This window comes from Phocoena phocoena, chromosome 6, assembly GCF_963924675.1.
Source record: "Phocoena phocoena chromosome 6, mPhoPho1.1, whole genome shotgun sequence".
NCBI lineage: Eukaryota > Metazoa > Chordata > Mammalia > Artiodactyla > Phocoenidae > Phocoena > Phocoena phocoena.
Genome location: NC_089224.1, coordinates 100,428,047 through 100,451,050, shown reverse-complemented (window position 1 = coordinate 100,451,050; position 23,004 = coordinate 100,428,047). Strand labels below are relative to the sequence as shown.

The 23,004-nt window shown below is 43.9% G+C and overlaps 1 protein-coding gene across 1 annotated transcript in view; it reads left to right on the top strand.

Annotated features, from left to right (window-relative positions):
- Positions 1–23,004, top strand: part of BRINP1 (BMP/retinoic acid inducible neural specific 1) — a 180,068-nt gene that overhangs the window by 107,873 nt on the left and 49,191 nt on the right. The window contains exons 3-5 of the mRNA XM_065879019.1: positions 6,183–6,373; positions 15,818–15,987; positions 19,290–19,395. Coding sequence (XP_065735091.1) covers positions 6,183–6,373; positions 15,818–15,987; positions 19,290–19,395 — 467 coding nt within the window. The remainder of the gene's footprint in view (positions 1–6,182; positions 6,374–15,817; positions 15,988–19,289; positions 19,396–23,004) is intronic.

Sequence of the window (23,004 nt, the reverse complement as noted above, 5' to 3'; positions counted from 1 at the left end):
TGTGGTTTTCTCTGTACCCTCATCCTAAATCCTGTGACCCTGGATCCAGTCTCCATCCATCCTCTGCCTCTGTCTTCACCCGCCCTCCCACCCTCCGCTCCCCTAGTGGGATGAGCCTTGCTGCAGCCACCCCATGCCTTCCATCCAGGATCCTTTTTGAATCTCAGTCTAATTGGTTTGCCTGCCCTGCTGGGATGCTTAATTGGGCATAAATATATCCTATGCCATTGTGAGTTCTTCCTTCTCCTCCAAGGGGAATTTGCTTGTCCTGTGAGCTCAGAAGGAAAGATATATTTTATGTTGTGCTCAATTCACTGAGAACTTACATAAAATTGTTCCTGGGTCAGCAGAGCAGTTAGACAACATGAAAAGCAGGCTTTTTCTCTCTTTTATTTTCTTTCACTATTTTTTTAAGGTGGCATGTTGCAGTGGAAAGGGCACTGCACTTGGAGTCACAAGCCCTGGGCTCTGATTTCAGCCCTGCCAATCATTTTGCTGTGCGATCTTGGGAAAATAAATCAATGTCTTTGAAATTCAGTTTTGCCATCTATGAACTGAGTGGGTTGGATTGGATGACTTCTATGAAAGGAGTCATAGTGATGCTTTTAGAACAGGAGTCATACTCACCATGGGCCAAAACAGGCCTGAAACCTGCTTTTATAAACAAAGTTTTATTGGAACACAGCCACACTCATTCATTTATTGTCTGTGGCTACTCACACTACAAGGACAGAGTTGAGTAGCTGTAACAGGTACCTTATGGCTGCAAAGCCTAAAATATTATCTTTCCCTTTACAGAAAAAGATTGCCTACTCCTCATTTAGAACATAAATCAGATGGTGTCATTACTCAAAACCTTCTTTTGACTTTCCATATTACTTAGAATTTAAAAATAAAAAGTCTTTACCAAATCTAGAATGGCCTTTTGAGATTGGTGCCAACTCCATCCCATGTTTTGATGTTATTTTTTTTCCTTTTTGCCCTTCCTTTCATAACATCTCTTCTACTCATATACTCATCTCATCCTGCATCCTCCCTCCTTGATCTTCCCCAAACCTGGCAAACATATTCTTACCTCAGGACATTTGCACCTGCTGTTCCTTCTTCCTAGATTACTCTTCCACCAGGTGGCTGCATGGTCTCTTCCTTATTTCCTTCAAGTCTCCTTAAATGTCGTCAAATTAGGAAGGCGTTTTCTGACCACCTATATAGAACTATGCCCTCACCCCACCCCAGGGCATCCCTGCCTCCTTCCTCTGCTTTATTTATCTTCATAACACTTCTCTCCTTCTGACATGTTACACATTTGTCCTTTTATTGTCTGTCCACTCTCACGAGAATGTAAGCTCCTTGATAGTATGACTTTTATCTAGTTTGTTTATTGCTGTATACTCAGATCTGGAAAAATTATAAGCATTCAAATTTTGAAAGCATAAATGAACTGTTTTAGTTCTAGTGTTGTTTAAATCTACTTCTGAATAGATCTAGGTACTGTGAAGACTTTTTACTGAAGTGTATTTTGGTAAAGAGAATAAAATTGTAGAATCTTGTGGCTATTACAGTATTAACTCCAACATTCTCATGATCATCAGAGTCACATAGACTCATTTTTAGAACATTTTTAGTCTGGACTGTTGGCCATTAAGAACAGAGTTTATAGGGCTTCGCTGGTGGCACAGTGGTTGAGAGTCTGCCTGCTAATGCAGGGGACACGGGTTTGAGCCCTGGTCTGGGAGGATCCCACGTGCCGCGGAGCAACTGGGCCCGTGAGCCATGGCCGCTGGGCCTGCGCGTCTGGAGCCTGTGCTGTGCAGCGGGAGAGGCCGCGATAGTGAGGGTCCTGCGCACCGCGATGAAGAGCGGCCCCTGCTTGCCACAACTAGAGAAAGCCCTCGCACAGAAACGAAGACCCAACACGGCAAAAATAAATTAATTAATTAATAAACTCCTACCCCCAACATCTTAAAAAAAAAAAAGAACAGAGTTTATAGATAGAAATCTAATAACACAGTTCAACACACAAGACCCTTCATCGTGTGGTCCCTGACAACCTCTCTGTCTTTACCTCTTATCATTTATATATCACATGCACTCAATACACACGAATACTGCACACACACACATCCCTCTCTCTCCAACTGTCTTATTCTCTCTTATTTTTCTCCATGTTTGCACGTGGAGCTTATTCTTCCTGAAATATCCTTCCCCTATCTTTGTCTGGCCAAATGCTATGCTCTCGTCAAGATTCAACTTATACAGAAGAATTTTTTGACATCCCCGCTCCCACCCCAGCTGCTCCTCCAGACTAGGTCAGGGATCCTCCTGTCTGATTCCTCTGTGACTAAGATGACTGTTGCAAATAGCACATCATTCAGTAAGATGGAAATTCCTTAGGATCGGGAGCTGTCTGTGGTGCTGAACAGGCAGTGCCTGGCAGAGTCAGCACTTCATAATAACACCCCTCAGTTATTGAGCTTTTCCCAAGTGCCCAGAACTGTGCTCAGTGGGTCACATGCATCCCCTTACTTAGGCCTTGAATCCATCCTGTGAGGCAGGAACCAGGAACCCAGCACTGGCTTCCTCCTTAGTTTTTTCAAGGAAGCAACACAGATGGCAGGCCCTGGGTGTATAGCTAGTGAACATCAGAAAGAATGTGGAGGCTGTTTAAAAACACAAAAAAAAAAAAGAAAGAAAGAAAAAGGAATTAAGCCATAGGCTTATAATTTGATGGTGGGGGTGGTATTGTTTCTTTGTGTCAGCACTGGTTTTACTATGGTTTTTATAGTCTACTCAATATCTACATTAAAAGTGTGATTTAAGAGTCAGGATACAAGTTTTCTACCCCCAGTTCTACCGCTAATGAGCTGTGTGACTTTTGACATGTTACTTAACCTCTCTGAGTGTAATGCATGTCAGTTTTGAGGACTGTAGACATAGTCACATGAAAAAAATAGTAACCCAAGGTTGTAAGCTGTAAATAAATGTTATATATTTCTATATCTATATATCTATCTCTCTCTATATATATCCCTGTATATAACATAACTATAATTTATAACATAATAGTATAGAACTATATGTCTATTATACTGAAATATGTGTATATTTCTATGCATATATACGTATTTTTTTTTCATAACTACACGTACATAGCTTTATAAATTTCAGGGATAAGCGGATGAGAAGTATCTAATGATTCTCATTGCCTTTTATTGGTCATCTAATGCTGAGTAACAAATTACCCCACAAGTTAGTAGCTTAATATAACACTATGTATTATCTCAAAGTTTCTGTGGGTAGGGAATCTGGCTGTGGCTCAATGGGGTGCCCTTACTCTTGCCATGCTCTTGTCATTTGAAGATTCCACTGGGAAGGGTCTGCTTCCCAGCTCATGCACATAGTAACTGTTAGAACTCAGTCCCTTGTGTGGTCTCAGTTCCTCAGAAGCTATTGGCCAGAGGCTTCCCTCAGCTCCTCCCGGTATAGATCTCTCAACAGTGCATCTTACAACATGGCAGCAAGAACAAGACAAAGACAAAGAGAGACAGAGAGAGAGACAGCGGGGAGGGGCAAAACGGAAGTTGCCGTATTTGGGGGTTATAGGTTTTTTTGTTTTTCTTTTATTGAAGTATAGTTGATTTACAATGTTATGTTAATTTCTGCTGTACATCAAAGTGACTCTTTCTCTAGATATTCTTTTTCATATTCTTCTCCATTATGGTTTATCACAGGATATTGAATATATCAGTAGTTCCCTGTGCTATACAGTAGGACCTTGTTGTTTATCGATCCCATACATACTAGTTTGCATCTGCTCATCCCAAACTCCCAGTCCATCCCTCCCCCACACCCCCTTCTTGGCAACCACAAGTCTGTTCTCTATGTCTGTGAGTCTGTTTCTGTTTCATAGACCTGTTCTTTTGTGCCGTATTTTAGATTCCATATATAAGTGATATCATCTGGTATTTGTCTTTCTCTTTCTGACTTACTTTGCTTAATATGATCATCTCTAGGTCCATCCATGTTGCTGCAAATGGCATTATTTCATTCTTTTTTATGGCTGAGTGAGAAGTAAACTAATCACAAAACTATTTTGTAACCTATTCACAAAACTAACATGCTATCACCTCCAAATTCTGTCCATTAGAAGCAAATCACTGGGTCCTGTCCAGCCCATACTAAAGGGGAGGAGATTACACAGGGTGTGAACATCAGGGAGCAGTAATCTTGGGGAGTTGTGTCGCCAGCTACCTCACCTATAAGATTTCCCTCAGCTGGCTCTCGCATTCCCCACTCTCTCCTCATGTCTGGTCAACCCCCTTGCTCCATTTTGTCCCCTTTCACACCCTCTTCATACACTTTCCTTCCTGTTCAGCTCTTACCATAATGTGTTATGTATCCCCCTCTCACTCACTCTGCTCCTGCCCTTTCATCCATGTGGATTGTTGGGTTTTGTTGAAATGTTAAACAACATTTTTGTTTGTTTAAATCACATGTGAACTTCAAAACTATAGTTAAGATAAGACCTCACTGAAGCTTCCCCTAGAGACCTCAGAAGTCTGTGCTCCTTCTTCTGCATCCTGTAGTCTTTGGTTTACAATAAGCTGGACATGTCTTGCCTTTCCTGCCAGACTGTGAGCTTCTGAGACTGGGATGTGTCCACTCCCCTCCTGTACACACGATATCCTGCATTTAGTAGGTGCCCTGCGAGGTTCACTGAGTGCAGTTGATTGACTTAATACACATCTAAGATGTGCAGAGTACTGAGATTTTATTTAGAATTCAAACTGTGTTATGAATTGTGGACAGAGATTTGTTAAGCAATCACAGACTATAAGCTCTGAGGCTTGGAAATGCATTCCAATTGGAAAGCTTTTTCCTCAGACACAGTTTTCTGTGCATCGGGGTCAGACTCCACCACTGAATTACCGAGACATATTCCAGCCCGATTCCCACCCTGTTCTGCTTCTTCTTGCTCTGTGCCCCTTCCTTTATTCATCTCCCTCATCTGTGGCAGGAGTGAGAGGCCTTTTCATTAAACTCTCATTCCCATCATTTATCTGGGCTGACCTTACAGTCCTCTTGGCTAGTCTGTTTTTCTCAAGGGACCTGGAGCTTGTAACTCAGGTTGGAGAACTGGTTGTTTCAGGGGGAGCTCCATCTTTGGTAGGAGCAGAGGTCATTATTAAAGCAAAAACAACCTGAACCAAGACCCTTTAAATGTCTACTTGTATTTGGTTTGCATTCTCCTCATTCATTACACGTGAACCTTTAATGATTTATGTATCTGTGAATGTGTGAGGAAATAAAAGATATAAAACTCTCACATTGGATTAGTGCCTGGCATTTCCAATGGTGTTTTCACACCCTATGTTTCATGTAATCCGGGCACCAGCAATATGAAATAGATAATATTAATTGGATTTTATAAATAAGGAAATGCAGATCCAGAGAAGTGACATCCTCTGCCCAAGATCACACCACATAGTTTTTACAAGAGGCAGAGCGAGACCCTGAGCTTAGACTCCCAAGTTCAATGTTCTTCTGTCTTGATTTTCTCTGTCATTAGTGAAGGGAAGAGTGGAAATCCCCTTACATGGTCAGAACAAAGCTTAATTTCTTCCAAATAGTATTTGCTCAGTGAATGCATGTGAAAATTTCGAATGAAACTGAGCTCTGGACTAATTATTGGGTTGTGGAATTGTCTTAGAACAGGTTTCAAGTTGCATTGTGCCTTAACGTCTTGTCCATTGGTACACAGCCTTCCTTCCTTTTATTCTTTTGCTTATTTATTTATCCAGCTAGCATACTTGTGACTCGCACCATGTAACATGTACCATGTACCTAAGAAGATCCCATCTCTCTGGTTTCACTCACAGTCTAGTGAGGGAGATGAATAAGCAACTAGATGACAATGATTTTTGTATCTCTGATGATCTGTAAGCATCGTGAGAACATGACTGCATCTGTCTGGTTCACTGCAGTATCCCAGTGATGAGAATAGTACCCAATACTTAGATCTAGCCTGAGGGCTCCAGATCTAAGTATCAGTTCACAAATATTAAAAATAGTTGTGGGCACTCTCTCACCTAAGGATAGACGCCTGGATGGGATGGTTGGGTGGGCTTTGGCTTGGGGGTAGAGGTGGTAAGTGGAAAGTCTCACTCATGTCTCCTGCCCAGGGAGTTTGCCCGTTGGAAGGTGAGGAACACAGCCATTGAGAGGAGAGACCTGGTCCGTCATCCAGTGCCCCTCATGCCGGAGTTTCAAAGGAGCATCCGCCTGCTTGGCAGGAGACCCACCACTCAGCAGTTCATCGATACCATCATCAAAAAGTACGGCACCCACCTCCTCATCTCCGCTACCTTGGGAGGTAGGTCAGCAGCCACTGGGCCATAGCCTTGTCATGACTTTGAGTCAGATGGAGAGGACGGTGGGATGGCCTAGGATCAAAGCCATCTTGACATCTCTGCCATCGTATGTCACTCAGAAGTATATGTTGCCAGATAAGCCACATTGTCTTGGTTGATTCCGTTCTCTGGGACAGTCTAACTTGAGAGTTTACTAACTTTTGTGGAAATATGGCTTCACCTTGGAATTCGCTCAATTCGTTGGGAATGTTTAATCGTATTATTATATTAGTTCCTTTGGAATGCAGTGTAATCTGGGGAAATAACTTCAGATGATGTTTAGAGAAGTGCCTTTGTTTGCTGAAGTCTGCTTTAGTTAGGGGTTGATAACTTGAGGTTATCTTTTTACAAATGGGGTATCGTTTGTATCTTATATGGGTTTGGAGTAGAGTAGTAGGAAAGCAGCTTAATTGCTCCACCCTGCTCAGCTTTACCCATCCCTCCCCATCATGTCCAGTTCATCTTCAAGGGAGTGAAGATAAGAGGGGAGGAAAAAAGGAAGGAAAGAAATGCAAAGAAAATGGGAAATGGTAGAGGCTAGTGCACTTAGATGCCATGGGCCTTGCCTGTGTGCATCATTTTATATAATGAGCTACCATCCTTTGGCCGTCAGTTTTCTGCCACAGTGACTAAGTCCACTGAATTTTGAGAAAGCCCGTTCGGCAGTGGAGCACCATGCCACCTGCTCAGAGAGCTGCAAAGTTATGCATTTAGATAAGGCCCCTGTCAGCTGAACAAGATTGCTGTACTGACAAAGGCAGGCGGGTAGACTGAGGCATGCTTATAACAAGTGATCTTTTTTAGAGGAGGGTGAGTGCTACAAGCTGGAGCAGTCAGTATAAAGTTCCTGGAGGAAGTGGCAGTTCAGCTCAGTAGGCGTTGGCTGGGTAGAGGAGGGTGGGGAAGCTTTCTAGGTATGCATTTCAAGGAAGACCAATGATGTGGAGAATTTGGGTGGAGAAATTGGTTGGGCAAATTCATTCATTCATTCGTATCCACTACTTAGCTACTCCTATTACACTTTCTTATTTGCTCATAGCAGGTATTGTACATAGTCTTTAGTCCTCAAAAATGGCAAGTTAAGTTATATTATCTCCATTTTATAGATAAGGAAGCTGAGACTTACAAGAGGTATAGCTAAGAAGTGACAAAAATAAGTGTTGAACTTAGGGTTTATTGTCCACAAAGCCTGTGTTATTTTTTTGACCCAACATCTGTCATCTCTTTAACCAAGTCACTCACCTGCCAACCCACCCAATCCAACAACCAACCAGCCAGCATGTATTCTTTAACATTTGAGTGTTAAATCATGTAGTATAACTTCTACTCTATTGTAAAGTGAAAATGAAATCACTTCTACACTGAGTGTGGCATTAACCTGTACCCGCTTCTTTAAATTTCCCCCATCTCCCATTTCACTTGAAAAAAACAATTATTGAGATCGATGCAGTGCTTCCATTAGGAACTGTGTTCTGTCCAAGTCCCCGGAAGTCCCAAATAACAGACTTTTCTTTTGCAGTGAAATATATTTTTAATTTCTCTGAGGCGAGGTGTTGAATTATTCACAGAGCCTTGGTCCTCTCCTGTTTTCACAGCACAATATTTTAAAATATGCAAAGCTTTGGATTGAGTTCCGGTATTGGACAGCAAGCCCTAAATGTTCCCTGAATCCTCAGCATGGGTGACGGTGGGGGATTTACTGTTGATGGACACAGTGTGGCAGCAGCCCAGCAACCGTGTGAGGTCCTTCTTGCATCATCACTTCATTCACTCATTTGTGGAAAAGTATTTCTTAAGAGCCTTCCCATGCAATGGGAGAGAATGGAAGCGGTAGGTTGTAGGGCATGCGAGGGCAGGCTCTGGAGTTTGATCTCCCGTTTCTCACCAGTTTTGGATCACCTTGGCAGGTTACTCAATACTCTCAGCCTTGGTTTCCTCTTTTATGAATAGAAATAATACGAGTACTTCATGCGTATTGTGAAGATTAAATAATGATGCATTGAAAGTGCTTAGTGCAGTGTTTGGCACCTAACAAGTCATTGCCGTTGTTGTTCTAGCTATTATTATTGTTTTTATTATAACTATTGTTATTGTTATCATTTAGTGAGACTAAAAAATTGGGGGACTTGGGATTAAAACCCGTTCCTACCACTCGCTAGATGAATGGAAGACATTGAGAAATTCACTTTCCTGTCTGGCTATCAGTTTTTCCATCTGAATATAAGGAGGCGCAGAGAATTGTATTCACTGTCATTTTGCCTACGGAGAACACCTATTCACTTAGAGGAAATGCTTTGATAAGCTGTTTGAGGTGTCAGGTGAGTTCCTGAGGGTGCGCTCAAACAACAAAAGATGATTCTTAAACTGTCACATAGAGGACAAGTAAATGCGTTTAGGGAAGAGGAAGGAAGTGGAGTGAGAAGGAGGAAGTGGAGCTGGCAGGAGGGCTGACATCTAAGACATTTCCATGGGATCCTCACTCTTGGGGTGAAATCCGTTAAACTCAAAATAATTGGTATGAGTGATTTTTTTATGGATGGTGGTAAAGGGAAAAAATTGGGGTCTGGAATGACCCACATAAATACAGGGATAGCAAGTTCCCTTAGTCCCTCTGAAGATCATATTTTGGATTAAAGGAAACACCTTGGAGGTGGGTGTCTGTGTGATATATACAGCTAAGCTTGCACACGTGCATGGGAGCGCATGTCTCCCTGCACAGATGGATGGGCACAGACGCCTGCCTGTGCGTGCGTGAAAGTTAATCTATATGCAGACATACATACACACATATGCAATGCACACACGCATACATCTTACACCCATGTATATGAGTACAATGTACACATATACGTGTATATGTAAGCTTGCACATGTATGTGAATGTATGTGTATTGCACGAATGTCTGTTGATGGGTGAACACTCACGTTTTTGTGCTTGTGTAAATGTATGTTTGTGTGTATACTCGTTCCCCACCCTGTATTTTGGGAGAGCTCCCCTTGGCTAAGAGGAAGGCTAAGAATAAAGTCACAGGGTCTCAGAAGGAAAGGATGAGGGATGCCCCAGAGGCCTGAAATCCAGACATCCCCTTCCTTCTTCTGGGAACAGTGCCCCCAGGTAACTCAAAGGATAAGATGATTGACTTGCCCCCACATCCCCCCTTTCCTATGTGTCCCACTTTGTTCCCCTCTGAAAGAAGTGCTATAGAGAGTGAGACAAAGCCCCCAGAGACAGAAAGATTGAGGAAAGGGGTGAAGAGGCAATTTGCAGGAATGCCCAAATGGGAAAGCGACTCTAAACAGAATGTTCTCTTAATAAACAAGAAATTAAGTCTTAATAACGCAGCAAGAAGTCCATTAACCCCTCTTGATCTAAGGTTTGCTTCTGCCAGTTCTCAGTCGGGAGGGAACTGAGCTGTTTCACCTTCTCTTTCACAGGCCCCTTGGCGAGCCTGGGCTGACACTTGTAATATTTATATCCTCTGCTTCCTGGCTCTAACTTCTAGCATATATTCACTTATTTAATCATTTACCTCTCCACCCACCTATCTATTCACCTGTCCATTTAATCATCTATCTCCCCATCCATCCATCTATCCATCAGATGATAACTGAACATTTGCTCTTTGTTTGACCTGGGAAAAGCATTGGGAACGTTATAAAGAAGAATCAGAGTCCTTCCTGCCCCAGGCCACCACTCACCACACCTAGAACTCAATGTCTAATTGTATATAAAGTCGCTTTTAAGCCAAGTCTATTCAGGTTACTGCAGAGTCCAGAGGGTGGACAATTGTGTCCTCCTGCATAACTGGCGAAGACTTCATGGGAAGGTGCAAATATGAGTTTTTTATTCTGAACTCAACTTGAGTCTAGGCATGTGGAACCCAGAGATTAATTTTGAAAATGATGAATCCTCTTACTGGAAGATTTCAGTCAATCAACAAACACCGTAGAGTTGGACCACTTCCGCATTTATCCATTTACCCACACATACCCTGATCATTTGTTAAGCACATAATATATGCCCATATTGTGCTAGGCAAAGACAGTGAAATGACGAAAGACTCCTACATACTCACTGACTTCACAGTGCTTCTCCTCTAGTAAAAGAGAGAGGCTGTTAAACAAGAAATCACCAGGAAGTGTGACAGGTAACATATTGGAGAAATAAAAGAGATCATGGGAGCCCGTGGTTAGAGTTCTTACTTTAGTTTAAGTAAACAGTGGGGGATTCGGGGAAGGCTACCTAGAGGAGGTGTCTTAAGTGACACCTGAGGGATGAGTAGAAGTTAGCCAGGAGAAAAACAGAAAAGCAGAGTCCCAACCATAAGAGAAAATAGGGCACATTTGTGCAGGATAGAGCACAGCTAGAGAGCAGCACGGGATGCAGCTAGAGAGACCAGATCATCAGTGTCTTGGGTCCCACATTATCTACAGGGATGCAGGCACTCTGCATCATTTCAACATGTAACTAATAAACTATTAATGATATTTTTATTTCTTTTTTCCGTTACAGTTCTGTTTTTATTTTTTTAATTGAAATATAGTTGATTTACAATACTGTGTTAGCTTTAGGTGTACAGCAAAGTGATTCAGTTATATATACTTTTTTTCAGATTCTGAAAAATTCTGAAAAAACAGTAAATCCTTATTGCTTATCTATTTTATGTACAGTAATTTGTATCTGTTAATCCCATACTCCTAATTTATCCCTCCCCTACCTTCCCTTTGGTGACCATCAGTTTGTTTTCTATCTGTGAGTCTGTTTTGTATATAGATTCATTTGTATTATTTTTTAGAATCCACATATAAGTGATATCATATACTGTTTGTCTTTCTCTGTCTGACTTACTTCACTTAGTATGATAATCTCTAGGTCCATCAATCTTGCTGCAAATGGCACTATTTCATTCTTTTTTATGGCTTGGTTTTATGTTTGGTTTAAGAAGATCTTATACCACATCTTCTTAAACCAAACATCTGTTGATGGGTGTTTGAGTTGTTTCCATGTCTTGGCTGTTGTGAATAATGCTGCTATGAATATTGGGGTGTATGGATCTTTTCGAATTAGAGATTTCTCTGGATACATGCCCAGGTGTGGGATTGCCGGATCATATGGCAACTATATTTTTAGCTTTTTAAGGACCCTCCATTCTGTTTTCCATAGTGGCTACATCAGTTTACATTCCCAGCAACAAGGTAGGAGGGTTCCATTTTCTCCAAACCCTCTCCAGCATTTATTAATGAATTAGATATTTTACTTTGTTTTTTTACATTTTCCAGACCTTGGAACTCTGCTGTGTGTAATTTACAGGCACAGTGCATCTCAGTTTGGACCAGCTGCATTTCACATGCTCAGTAGCCACACTTGGCCAGTGGTTCCTGTACCTGACAGCATGCATGTAGTCCCTGGGTGACTCTAAGAACGGGGACACTGTCTTATTCATTTGTCACCCAGTGCCTGCCAGAGTGCTCAGAACACACAGAATACCCAGTGCATGCGAGCTGAGCTAAACGTAATGGACACACTAGAGCGTGATGGAGGGAGGTGATGACAGCTCTCTCGTGGGGGTGGGGGGGGGAGGGTGTGGCTGGGGAAACCTCGCCAGTAAGGTGATGGCCAGCCGAGCAGGCTCTGAAGAGTGTATAGGAGATGCCAGGTCAAGGACACAGAGCAGTAAGAGGAAGTGATGTTTGAATTGGTCCCAAAATGCTGGATAGGATTTCAATAGTCAGCCATTTAGGGGAGGGACAGAACGGTATTCCAAACAGAATAAAAAAGAGTCTGAGGAAAGCCTGAGAAGAATTGGCAATAATAAACCATGGAGGCAGAAGGAATGGTTTGGCTGGAACACAGGGAGGGAGACAGGGCTGAAAAGACAGGCTGGAGGCTGCCCGTGGAGAACTCTGAATGACAATGAAACCACTTTCTAGAAGCAGTCATGGAGGGGTCCGAGGCAGAAGAATTAACCTAGGGATCAGGACTGTGCCCACGTCCTAGGATAACCACTGTTCTTTCGAAAGTAAATTGTTTTTTCCATTCAACTCAGAAATCATCAGCGTTGTAAAGAAATTTCAGTTATCTTAGATATCAGGCTTTTGTCCTCAGAAAGTATCAGTAATGTTTGTTCTCTGACTATCCTGTTGTACTGGTTTGACTAGAAGTAAGGATAAGGCTCACATGATTGGTATTTTGTGGTAATCGAATAACGGTGGTTAACCCTTCCTCAGGGCTTACTATGTGCCAGGCAGGGCTCGGGTGCTTTATGTCATTAACGGATTCAATCCTATGACAACCCTAGGAGGAAAGTACAGTTAGTGCTCCCAATTTTACACATGCAGAAACTGCAGTATAGAGCAGCCTTCCCCAGCCTTTCTGGCACCAGGGACTAGTTTCCTTGAAGACAATTTTTCTACGGATGGGGGTGGGGGACGGTTCAGGCGGTAATGTGAGTGATGGAGAGCGATGGGGAGCGACGGCAGTGGTGGGGAGCGATGGGAGTGGTGAGCGACGGGAGCGATGGGAGCAGTGGGGAGCGATGGGAGCGGTGGGGAGGGGTGGGGAACGGTGGGGAGCAATGGGAGTGGTGGGGAGCGATGGGAGCAATGGGGAGTGATGGGAGAGGTGGGGAGCGATGGGAGCGGTGGGGAGCGGATGGGAGCAGTGGGGGGTGATGGGAGCAGTGGGGAGCGATGGGAGCGGTGGGGAGCGGCAGGGAGCAGTGGGGAGCGGCGGGGAGCAGTGGGGAGCAGTGGGGAGTGATGGGGAGTGATGGGAGCAGTGGGGAGGGGTGGGGAGTGATGGGAGCGGTGGGGAGCGATGGGAGTGGTGGGGAGCGACGGGAGTGGTGGGGAGCGACGGGAGTGGTGGGGGAGCGACGGGAGTGGTGGGGAGCGACGGGAGCGATGGGAGCAGTGGGGAGCGATGGGAGCGGTGGGGAGGGGTGGGGAACGGTGGGGAGCAATGGGAGCAGTGGGGAGCGATGGGAGCAATGGGGAGTGATGGGAGAGGTGGGGAGCAGTGGGGAGCAGTGGGGAGTGATGGGAGCAGTGGGGAGTGATGGGAGCAGTGGGGAGCGATGGGAGCGGTGGGGAGCGGCAGGGAGCAGTGGGGAGCGATGGGGAGCTGTGGGGAGCAGTGGGGAGTGATGGGAGCAGTGGGGAGCGGTGGGGAGTGATGGGAGCGGTGGGGAGCGGCAGGGAGCAGTGGGGAGCAGTGGGGAGTGGTGGGGAGTGATGGGAGCAGTGGGGAGTGGTGGGGAGCGGTGGGGAGCGGTGGGGAGTGATGGGAGCAGTGGGGAGCGGTGGGGAGTGGTGGGAGCGGTGGGGAGTGATGGGAGCGGTGGGGAGTGGTGGGGAGCGGTGGGGAGCAGTGGGGAGTGGTGGGGAGTGATGGGAGCAGTGGGGAGTGGTGGGGAGCGGTGGGGAGCAGTGGGGAGTGGTGGGGAGTGATGGGAGCAGTGGGGAGTGGTGGGGAGCAGTGGGGAGCGGTGGGGAGTGATGGGAGCAGTGGGGAGCGGTGGAGAGTGGTGGGAGCGGTGGGGAGTGATGGGAGTGGTGGGGAGCGATGGGGAGTGATGGGAGCGGTGGGGAGTGATGGGAGCGGTGGGGAGTGATGGGGAGCGGTGGGGAGTGATGGGAGCGGTGGGGAGTGATGGGAGCGATGGGGAGTGATGGGGAGCGGTGGGGAGTGATGGGAGCGGTGGGGAGTGATGGGAGTGATGGGGAGTGATGGGGAGCGGTGGGGAGTGATGGGAGCTGTGGGGAGTGATGGGAGCAGTGGGGAGCGATGAGGAGTGATGGGAGCGGTGGGGAGTGATGGGAGCAGTGGGGAGCGGTGGGGAACGGTGGGGAGTGGTGGGGAGTGATGGGAGCGGTGGGGAGCGATGGGAGCGGTGGGGAGGGGTGGGGAGTGATGGGAGGGGTGGGGACTGGTGGGGAGCGATGAGGAGTGATGGGAGCAGTGGGGAGCGGTGGGGAGTGCTGGGAGCGGTGGGCAGTGATGGGGAGTGATGGGAGCGGTGGGGAGGGGTGGGGAGTAATGGGAGCGGTGGGGAGCGATGGAGAGCTTGTGGCCATTCACCTCCTGCTGTGTGGCCTGGTTCCTAACAGGCCGCAGACCGGGGTTGGCGACCCCTGGTATAAAGAGTGCAGGTAACTTGTTCCCATAGCTAGTTCAAGTCCAGGCAGTCTCGTTCTAGAGACTGCTTTCTACTACTACTCCAAATGATTTTTGATTGCTACAACGAACAGACAATGATATAAGGACTTTACGTGTGTTAATTAATTTATTCTTCTTAATTATTCTGTGCAGTAGGTGCTGTTCTTCTCCTGATTTTGTTCATGAATAAACTGAGAATCAGAGAGGTTAAGAAATGTCCCCAAGTTCACAGTTCGTTGAGAGTGAAACCAGCGGTACAATGATCACATCTATTTAGGTGGCATATCTGGAGCTTCCTTTATGAAGTTCTGGTGAAACATCTTGTCCAAAATAAAATGCACCATTAGTTAGTACTGTTAGTAATCTATGCATGTATTTCTAAGGAAAACTTCATGGTAAATTATATAAGATTTTCTATTTCTCTCTCTCTCTCTCTCTCTCTCTCTCTCTGTCTGTCTGTTTCTTCCACCCTATGCCTAACTTTCATGTCATCTCCTCTCTCCCCAAGATGTAACTTAAGAAATATATATTGAATGAATGAAAAAAATTGATGGATTAACTATTTACTATCTACTATATGCCAAGCACTGGGCTTTGTACAAGGGGTACAGCAGTGGCTAATATAGACAGTGTCTGACTTCACAGGGCTGACAGTTTAGTTTTTCCTATCTATCTGTCTGTATCTGTGTTTGAACTATGTCTTATCTATCTCTCTCCCTCTCTCTCTGTCTATATCTCTATTTATCTATCCATCCATACATCCATCTGTCTGGGAAGGGGTAGCAGAAGGAGAAAGAGGGAAAGGAAAGGAGGAAAGAACAAGGGAAGAAGAGAGGGGAGAAAGGAGGAATAGGTGGAATTGGATGGTGATGAGGAAACAGAGGAGAAGAAAGGAATGGGAAGGGACCATCTATGGCGAATCCATCATTTTACAGAAAAGCCTGAGCCTTGAAGAGAGGAAGTGAGTTGTGTTAGGAGATGATGCTGGTGAGAACTGTGAAGTGGATTAGTAAGAGCTGGACTTGATGACTAAGAGGCTTTTCATGATCTTCGTCCTGATGGAGCTTGGTGCTTACAGACACCACTGGACCGTCTTGCTTTCATTGTGCTCTTGATTTTCAGAGGCAGAAGGAAATTTGGGCAAAATTAATGAGAGGTCTGAAGCTATTTTCGGCGTCCAAGCCATGAAGGCTTTCTACGCATCCCAAAGCTCAACGGGCCGCCTGAGCTTCTTTCCTTTTCTGTGCAGGGGAGGAGGCCTTGACCATGTACATGGACAAAAGTCACCTGGACAGGAAGTCAGGGAATGCCACTCAAAGTGTTGAAGCTCTGCACCAGCTGGCATCGTCCTACTTTGTCGACCGTGATGGCACCATGAGGAGGCTCCATGAGATCCAGATATCAACCGGAGCAATCAAGGTACGGCTTGAGGGTGGCTTCGGGTGGCAGGCTCTTAAGACAACAGCACTGCACAAAGGTAGTCTGAGAGTCAATGGGCAGATGAAATCCCTGGCTTCTTACCCAGGGAGCTAACAGTGCCCCCCTGCCAACCACTCTGCCTGAGGTCGTCAAGTGCCCCATAATATCCCGAGCATTGTCATTAAGGTGACCACATGTACTGATTTCCTGGGGCAACCCTGGCTGTAATCATGGCAGAATTAAACATAGTACTTGCTTTCACTCTTTTTCTTTTTTAACATCTTTATTGGAGTATAATTGCTTTACAATGGTGTGTTTGTTTCTGCTGTATAACAAAGTGAATCAGCTATACATATACATATCCCCATATCCCCTCCCTCTTGCGTCTCCCTCCCACCCTCCCTATCCCACCCCTCTAGGTGGTCACAAAGCACCGAGCTGATCTCCCTGTGCTATGTGGCTGCTTCCCACTAGCTATCTATTTTACATTTGGTAGTGTATATATGCCCATGCCACTCTCTCCCTTTGTCCCAGCTTACTCTCCTTCACTCTTAAAGCTCTGTGTGGATGATTTCCAGACTCCCTTTCTAGGTGAAGGAACAGGCTACAGTGGGTAAATCATTTTCGAAAGGTCACAGAGCTCTCGAGAGTCAGATTATGCCTAGGTCAGTAATTGGTTAACAGCTGTGTTTTTCATCCTCCCTCCCCATTTTACAGATGGGAACACTCAGGTCCAAGGGTTAAAGACTTCTGCTCGGGGTTACACACCTAGCCAGTGCATTAACAGGGACTAGAACTCTACTCTCTAGACCAGGGATCCACGAGGACTTTTTGTAAAGGGTCAATAATAAATATTTTAAGATTTGCAGGTCATATGATCGGTATTACTACAACTCAGCTGTGCTGCTATAGCACAAAATTAGCCATACAATCAGTGTGTACAAAATGGGCATGGCTGTGTTCCAATAAAACTTTATAAATCAGGCAGTCTGTCATGTGCCGACCCATGCTCATCTACCCCAGCGCTGTCCAATAGACCCTTCCAAGATAATGGAGAGACTGTATCTGTGCTGGCCAAGACGGGAGCCACTAGTCATATGGGGTTACGGAGCATGTGACATGTGGCTACTTAGACACTAAATTTGTAAGGTGTTTTTTTTTTTTTAATTTATTTAAGTTTAAATAGCCACATTGGTAAGAACAGCTGTGGAGACTTTCGGCTCAATGCCTTAGAGCATAGGTACTTAAAAAAATTCCACTTTAAATGCAGTAAATTCAAGGATTACCTTTATAAAGAGAATAAAGGAGGACATTTTTGGTAAAAAAGGATTAGTTCTTTGGAGGGTTTCAATGAAGCTTTTTTTGCATCTCAAAGTTTCTTAAACCAGATTATACCTGCATTTTACCTCGTTATTCAGTCTATTTTCTCTTCCTGAGCATCTTCCTTCTGAATAAAATGCAGACCTAGTCTTATATCAAGACTTTAAAAGGTATCTCTAGGGAAAAAGTGTGTGTGTGTGAAGGGATGAGGGGTTGCCGGGGAGTGTTGGTGGAAGTCAGGCAGATGAGTCAGAAACTGACCAAGGGAAGAGAAAAAATGTGGGAGGGGAGAGACTTGCTGAAGAGGGAGGGAGGAAGGGGAGAAATAAATCAGATCAACAAAGAGCCAGTTTATCCGAGAAGAATCGCCTATATTGGGGGGATTATGGTGTTAGGGACCTCAGCACAGAGAGATGGAGCTTGATGAAGCCATCGGAGTCTGAGTGAAGCAAAGGCCTGGTTTTCATTATCACCAAATGGTTCCCTCCCCGCGGGATGGGATGTGGAATTGAGATATTGAAGCTCTGTCAGAAGGTAATCCTCTTTTGTGCATCCCGGAAGTGCAGTGTGCCTCCTTACGAGGAATTTCTTAGAGAAATTGCACACAGGCCACTCAAGAAGCCATTCTTGCAATAGCACCATCCTCGACACTCAATCTGGCACTTGGATTTTTCTAGCCATTTCTTGACGCTACCTCAAGACCCAGCTGGCTAGAATTGGTCTCCCTGCCAGCTTTGTCTAAGATGAGCAGCTGACCCAGGTGGGGAAGTTTTGCCCATGGTTTCTCTTCCTGAGCATCTTTAGCAAGGTGGATTGGTAGTTTTGAATCTCATTTAACAGTAACGAGGTCATTATTCTGTACACAAAAAAGAATATATTATTTTTTAAAAGCAAAGCCTAATAACCTTCCATTTTTGTGCTGTTTCCTAAGTGCTAGATACTTCAACAATATGGTCCCTTTACCGTTAGGGTGGGTAACAGTATTACTGACCTTGTGTAGATGCAGAAATTGAGGCTTAGGAAGAGGAGTTATTGATCCAAGGCTCTGCTGCTGGACAGGGGCAGAGCTGGCATTGGGAGGTCTGTGTGACTATTTCCCAAGGCGTCATTCCTGACAACAGTCAGTGCCGTGTCCTTATAGCTGGATGCAAACCTCAAAACAAGCCTACGGGTGATTGTGTTATATAATGGAAAGTAAAGGCTAAAGACATGAAGAAACCACTTTACATACTAAACCATTCATATTTCAAGGTTGTCTTTTAGAGTAGCTGTTTCCCTCTTGTCCACCACCTCAGTTATTGTAAGACAGTTGGAGAAGCACACCACCAGAGGATTGGGGTGATCGTTCTGCAGTGGAGCTGACTGTGCTGTTTGCTAATTTTTTTTTTGAAAATGGGAATAATTTTATTGTTCTTGCCTAATGATAACGCATATGTACTCATCGATAATGCACGTTACAATTTATAGAGACTCCTGGTAATAAGATGTCAATTACTGAACATATGCCACGTGTCAGGCACTTACACCCATCAGGTTTAGTCTCACCACCTTCCTGGAAGGATTTACTAGCTTCAGATTGCAGGAGTTTACAGAAGTGTCTACCTGAGGGCACACAGCAAATAAAGGGCGCAGCCAGGATCTAACACTGACTCTCCTAACTCCAAAGCCCATGCTTTTGAAATACACTATAGTGTTTCCACTTATTTTTAGTTCATATAATACTTGAAATGGCTTTGTGCAGTGAGAACCAAGGATAGAACGTGGGCGTCCTGGCTCCAGTCTGCTAGATTGCCCTGCTATCCCGTTGTCTGCTTGGCAACAGTCAGGCATGGTCCTTGACACAGGCAAGGGGCTCCAGAAGTGGCCGCTGGCTCAGGTCAGGCTTTCTCTGCTGCCTGAGCTCTGCTGGGGGCTGACTCTGCAGGATCTGTCCCAGACAAGGGCATCTGTCTCACATCTGTCGCCCTTGATGTCCACTCCAGGTCACAGAGACACGCACTGGGCCTCTGGGCTGTAACAGCTATGACAATCTGGACTCTGTGAGTTCCGTCCTTCTGCAAAGCACGGAGAGCAAACTGCACCTTCAAGGTAGGATGTCAGTGGAAATGATGGGAACAGAGAGGGGGAGGGGAGAGCAGCCTGGGGGAGGAGGGATGAGGGGGTATCAGGAGGCATGATGTGGAGGGAGAATGAAAACTAAGATGAAAGGCAGAGAAATCAACAAAAAATAAAAATATGCAAATTAAGACAGTTGTGATATGATGTCTTTTTAAAAATTTTAACATATATGGGACATTAAATTCATGGTTATTAATTAGTTTTCAGATATAAAGTATGGAAATGTGAGCTTTATCTGATTATTTTGATGAAAACGTCTAAACAGTGTTATTTATAGATGTTCCAGATCTAATATATATTAAAGTTTCATATCATAGCCTCTGAATTTCCTACATTATTGTGTTTGATTCTCAATATATTTTGGCAGATATTATTTGAATTCCAAGAACTATAGGGCATTTTATAGAATTTTTGGTTCTATGTCAGCTTCTTTCTCCTTATTTGTTAATCATTAGTGGTCTGCAGTATGTTCATACACCCGTACGTATTTGTGTATGTGTATGCGTGCTTTTAGCAGAGTTTACAAATGAGAACATTCAGTGCTGGCTGGAATACAGAAAGACGGATCCTCTTAGGCATGGCTAGTGAAATTGCAACAATTCTAAGGATTAATTTGTTGAAATACATACATATTTGTATTTGTTTATTATCTAGTATGTGTCAGGTACATGTTATGTGCTCCATATATACTCAAGACCTTGAAGAAAATAGACTCTTTAAAATAGTCATTTTATCCTGATGAATTCATCCTAAAGAGGAGAGGAGATTGTAGGGGGAAAAATGATAAAACTTTAAGTATAGATAGTGCTGTTTTAAAAAGCATAATTTATAATAGCAAAGAAAAAAACAATGTAAAGATTTCAATTTTCCACATGAGGAGACTAAATGAATTGTGTAGCATACAACATGATATTAGGCAGGTGCTGAAATGTTGTTTATAAAGAATTTTCAGGATACGTGAAAATGATTTACTGTAATGTTAATTAAAAAGTGGATGGTTTCTGACTGAATGTATGGGATGATCTTAATGTAAAAGGATAAGGAAAAATAACATTGCAAGGAATTATGCGAGATGTTAAAAGAGGTTACTTCTGGATGATTAGGTTAGAGATGATTTATTTTAGTCTTCCAATTCCTTTTCTAACTTTTCTACAATGATCGTGTATTAACTTTATAGTCATAAAAACTGTCATATGCTTTAACTTTGAGCGAACTAAGAATGTGACCTTTTAGAAAGGTATCTGATAAAGGTGATTCTGAATGTCAGTGGGAGGAAATTTGGGTTGAGATTGGCAGGTCGAGCTAAACAGAGCCTAATATGACTTTTATATTCTGGTTCCTTGGCAACTCTTTGATTCATGCTCCTGTTATAGAAGATGGTTGGAAAGTGGTACAGAGCAAGCTTGGTAGTGTCACTTGGGAGCAATGAATGAAAATCCATCAGGAAAATTCAGGCCAAGAGAGTGGTTTAGCATTAAAACAAAAGCCAACAAAACAAAACCTCAAGTACATGAAGAATAATCCTACACCCCTTTAGTAGACAAAAGAGTAGACAGATGAGTTTGGTAACGCCTGATAAGAAATGAATAAGGAAGACAGACCTACCTTGGGTGCACCAGGATTTTCAATATTAGCTCCTGTGATGCCTACAGTGAGCTTGTGGGATGAGAGCAGGGTTTGAATCCAGGAAGTACGGCTCCGGTCTGTGTCTGGTCACCCTGCTGTGCACGTAGGAGGTGAGTTATAATCAGAGTAAATTAGTTGGGATTAACAGGATCTCACTAGGAATTTATTAAGATCTTAGGGCCATTTAGAAGCTGATTTACAGTGAAGCTAAGGAAGCTTAAGATCCAGGGCTCCCTCACCTTCTGAGTCCCTAAATTTTCTCATTCTGCATATTCATGTTCACATGTAATTTTGAATTCCGTTTCTCAATAAGCACCTGTAGCCTAAACCTCAGTCCTAAAACCCAGATCTGCCATTGGTCACATTGTTAGCAGTATGTTATTCACACAAAAGGAGGAGATGACAGCTTCGTTCTGTTCTAGATTGGTCAGAGCACACCTGGCGGATTGGGTCCAAGTGTGGGCAGCACATTTCAAGAGGGACATCAAGAAACTGAAGGAGAGTGTCTTATAATACATAACTGATGAAAGTGGACATAGAGCAGAAGGATGTGTCTGTGGACACCTAAAGGGCTGTCTTGCAGAAAAGTTAGTCAAATTCGATAATATGGATAAAATGGGGCAAACCTGATCTACATGTGGGAAACTACAAGGCTCCCAGGCTTAAACTAGATCTCAGTTTAAACTCAGTATAAAATAGATCTTCTAATGCACATTCATGTCCAAACCCGGAATGTCCTGCTGAAGCATGTCGTGACTCTCTTGTTACTAGGGTTATGTGTTGGCGACGTTTGGTAGGGATGTTACAGAAGCTATTTAATCATCGTTCCACCGTGTTGGTGATTGAGTCGATACTGATGCTTACGAAGATGCTGAATCGCCAGACCTTTATCGAGACTGACTACGTGCCACATTCAGTGCTGGATCCTGGGCCTATGAGCACACATCAGTTCAACTCGATTCAGCAGATATTTTTCAAGAACTCATGTTGTCATTGAGCTAGGCACAGAAAACAGTGGTGAACAAGACAGACATACTTTTTGCCTCAAGGAAATATACACTCTATCAAAAAAACATGGGTTTAGACGAATAATAATGTGCAATGAGTTTGGATGGAAAAAAATTGTGACGGTTCTTGATACCCAGTAGTATGGAGATTTCACCGACTAGAGAATCAGGGAAGTTTTCTTGATAAAAAGTTGCACAGAATGAGACCTGAAGAGTGGAGAAGGGGGCAGGGACATAGCTATGGAGCAGAGTCCTCGTGAATGGCATTCAAGGAAATTGAAAAGATCTTAAGAGATTAAAGCAGAGATATCAATGGTGAGAAAGGCAAAAGAACATGTCATATCCTAGAAGGCCTCTGTAGCACATTAATGAGTTGAATATTAATTTGAGAGTAATGGGAACCATAAAAGGGTTTTAAAAAACAAAGTAGCAGGAAGAGATTATTAATGTTTTGGAAGATCACTCTGGCTACTGTGTGGTCAATTAATTAGAGAGGAGTAGTTTGGAGGTTGGTGACCGGTTAGTTAAGGGCTACTGCAGTATTGAAGATGAGATGTCACAGACTGAAACCGTGGAAGCAACAGTTGGGATGGAGAGAAATAGACCAATTTTGGAGTTACTTAGGAGGTGTCACTGCCAGGATTCAGTGAAAAGACCATGAAAGATTTAGGTATTTGAGTGAATGGAGAGTGGGAATATGATAGAGCCGACAGACAGGAAAATACATATGATTCAAGGTAGTGTGTAATATAGTAGAGCTAGTAAAAGTAATGCGTACTATTACAGAGATGTGGAAAAGGAGGTAATCCATTCTATCTGTCTAGGTAGAGGGATCATAGAAAGGAGGAAAAAATATTCTCCTGGTGGAAGGTAAAACAAAAAAACTTCTTAAATATAAGACAGAAGAATATCTCATGACTTTTGGGTAGGCTGATACTTATTCAGT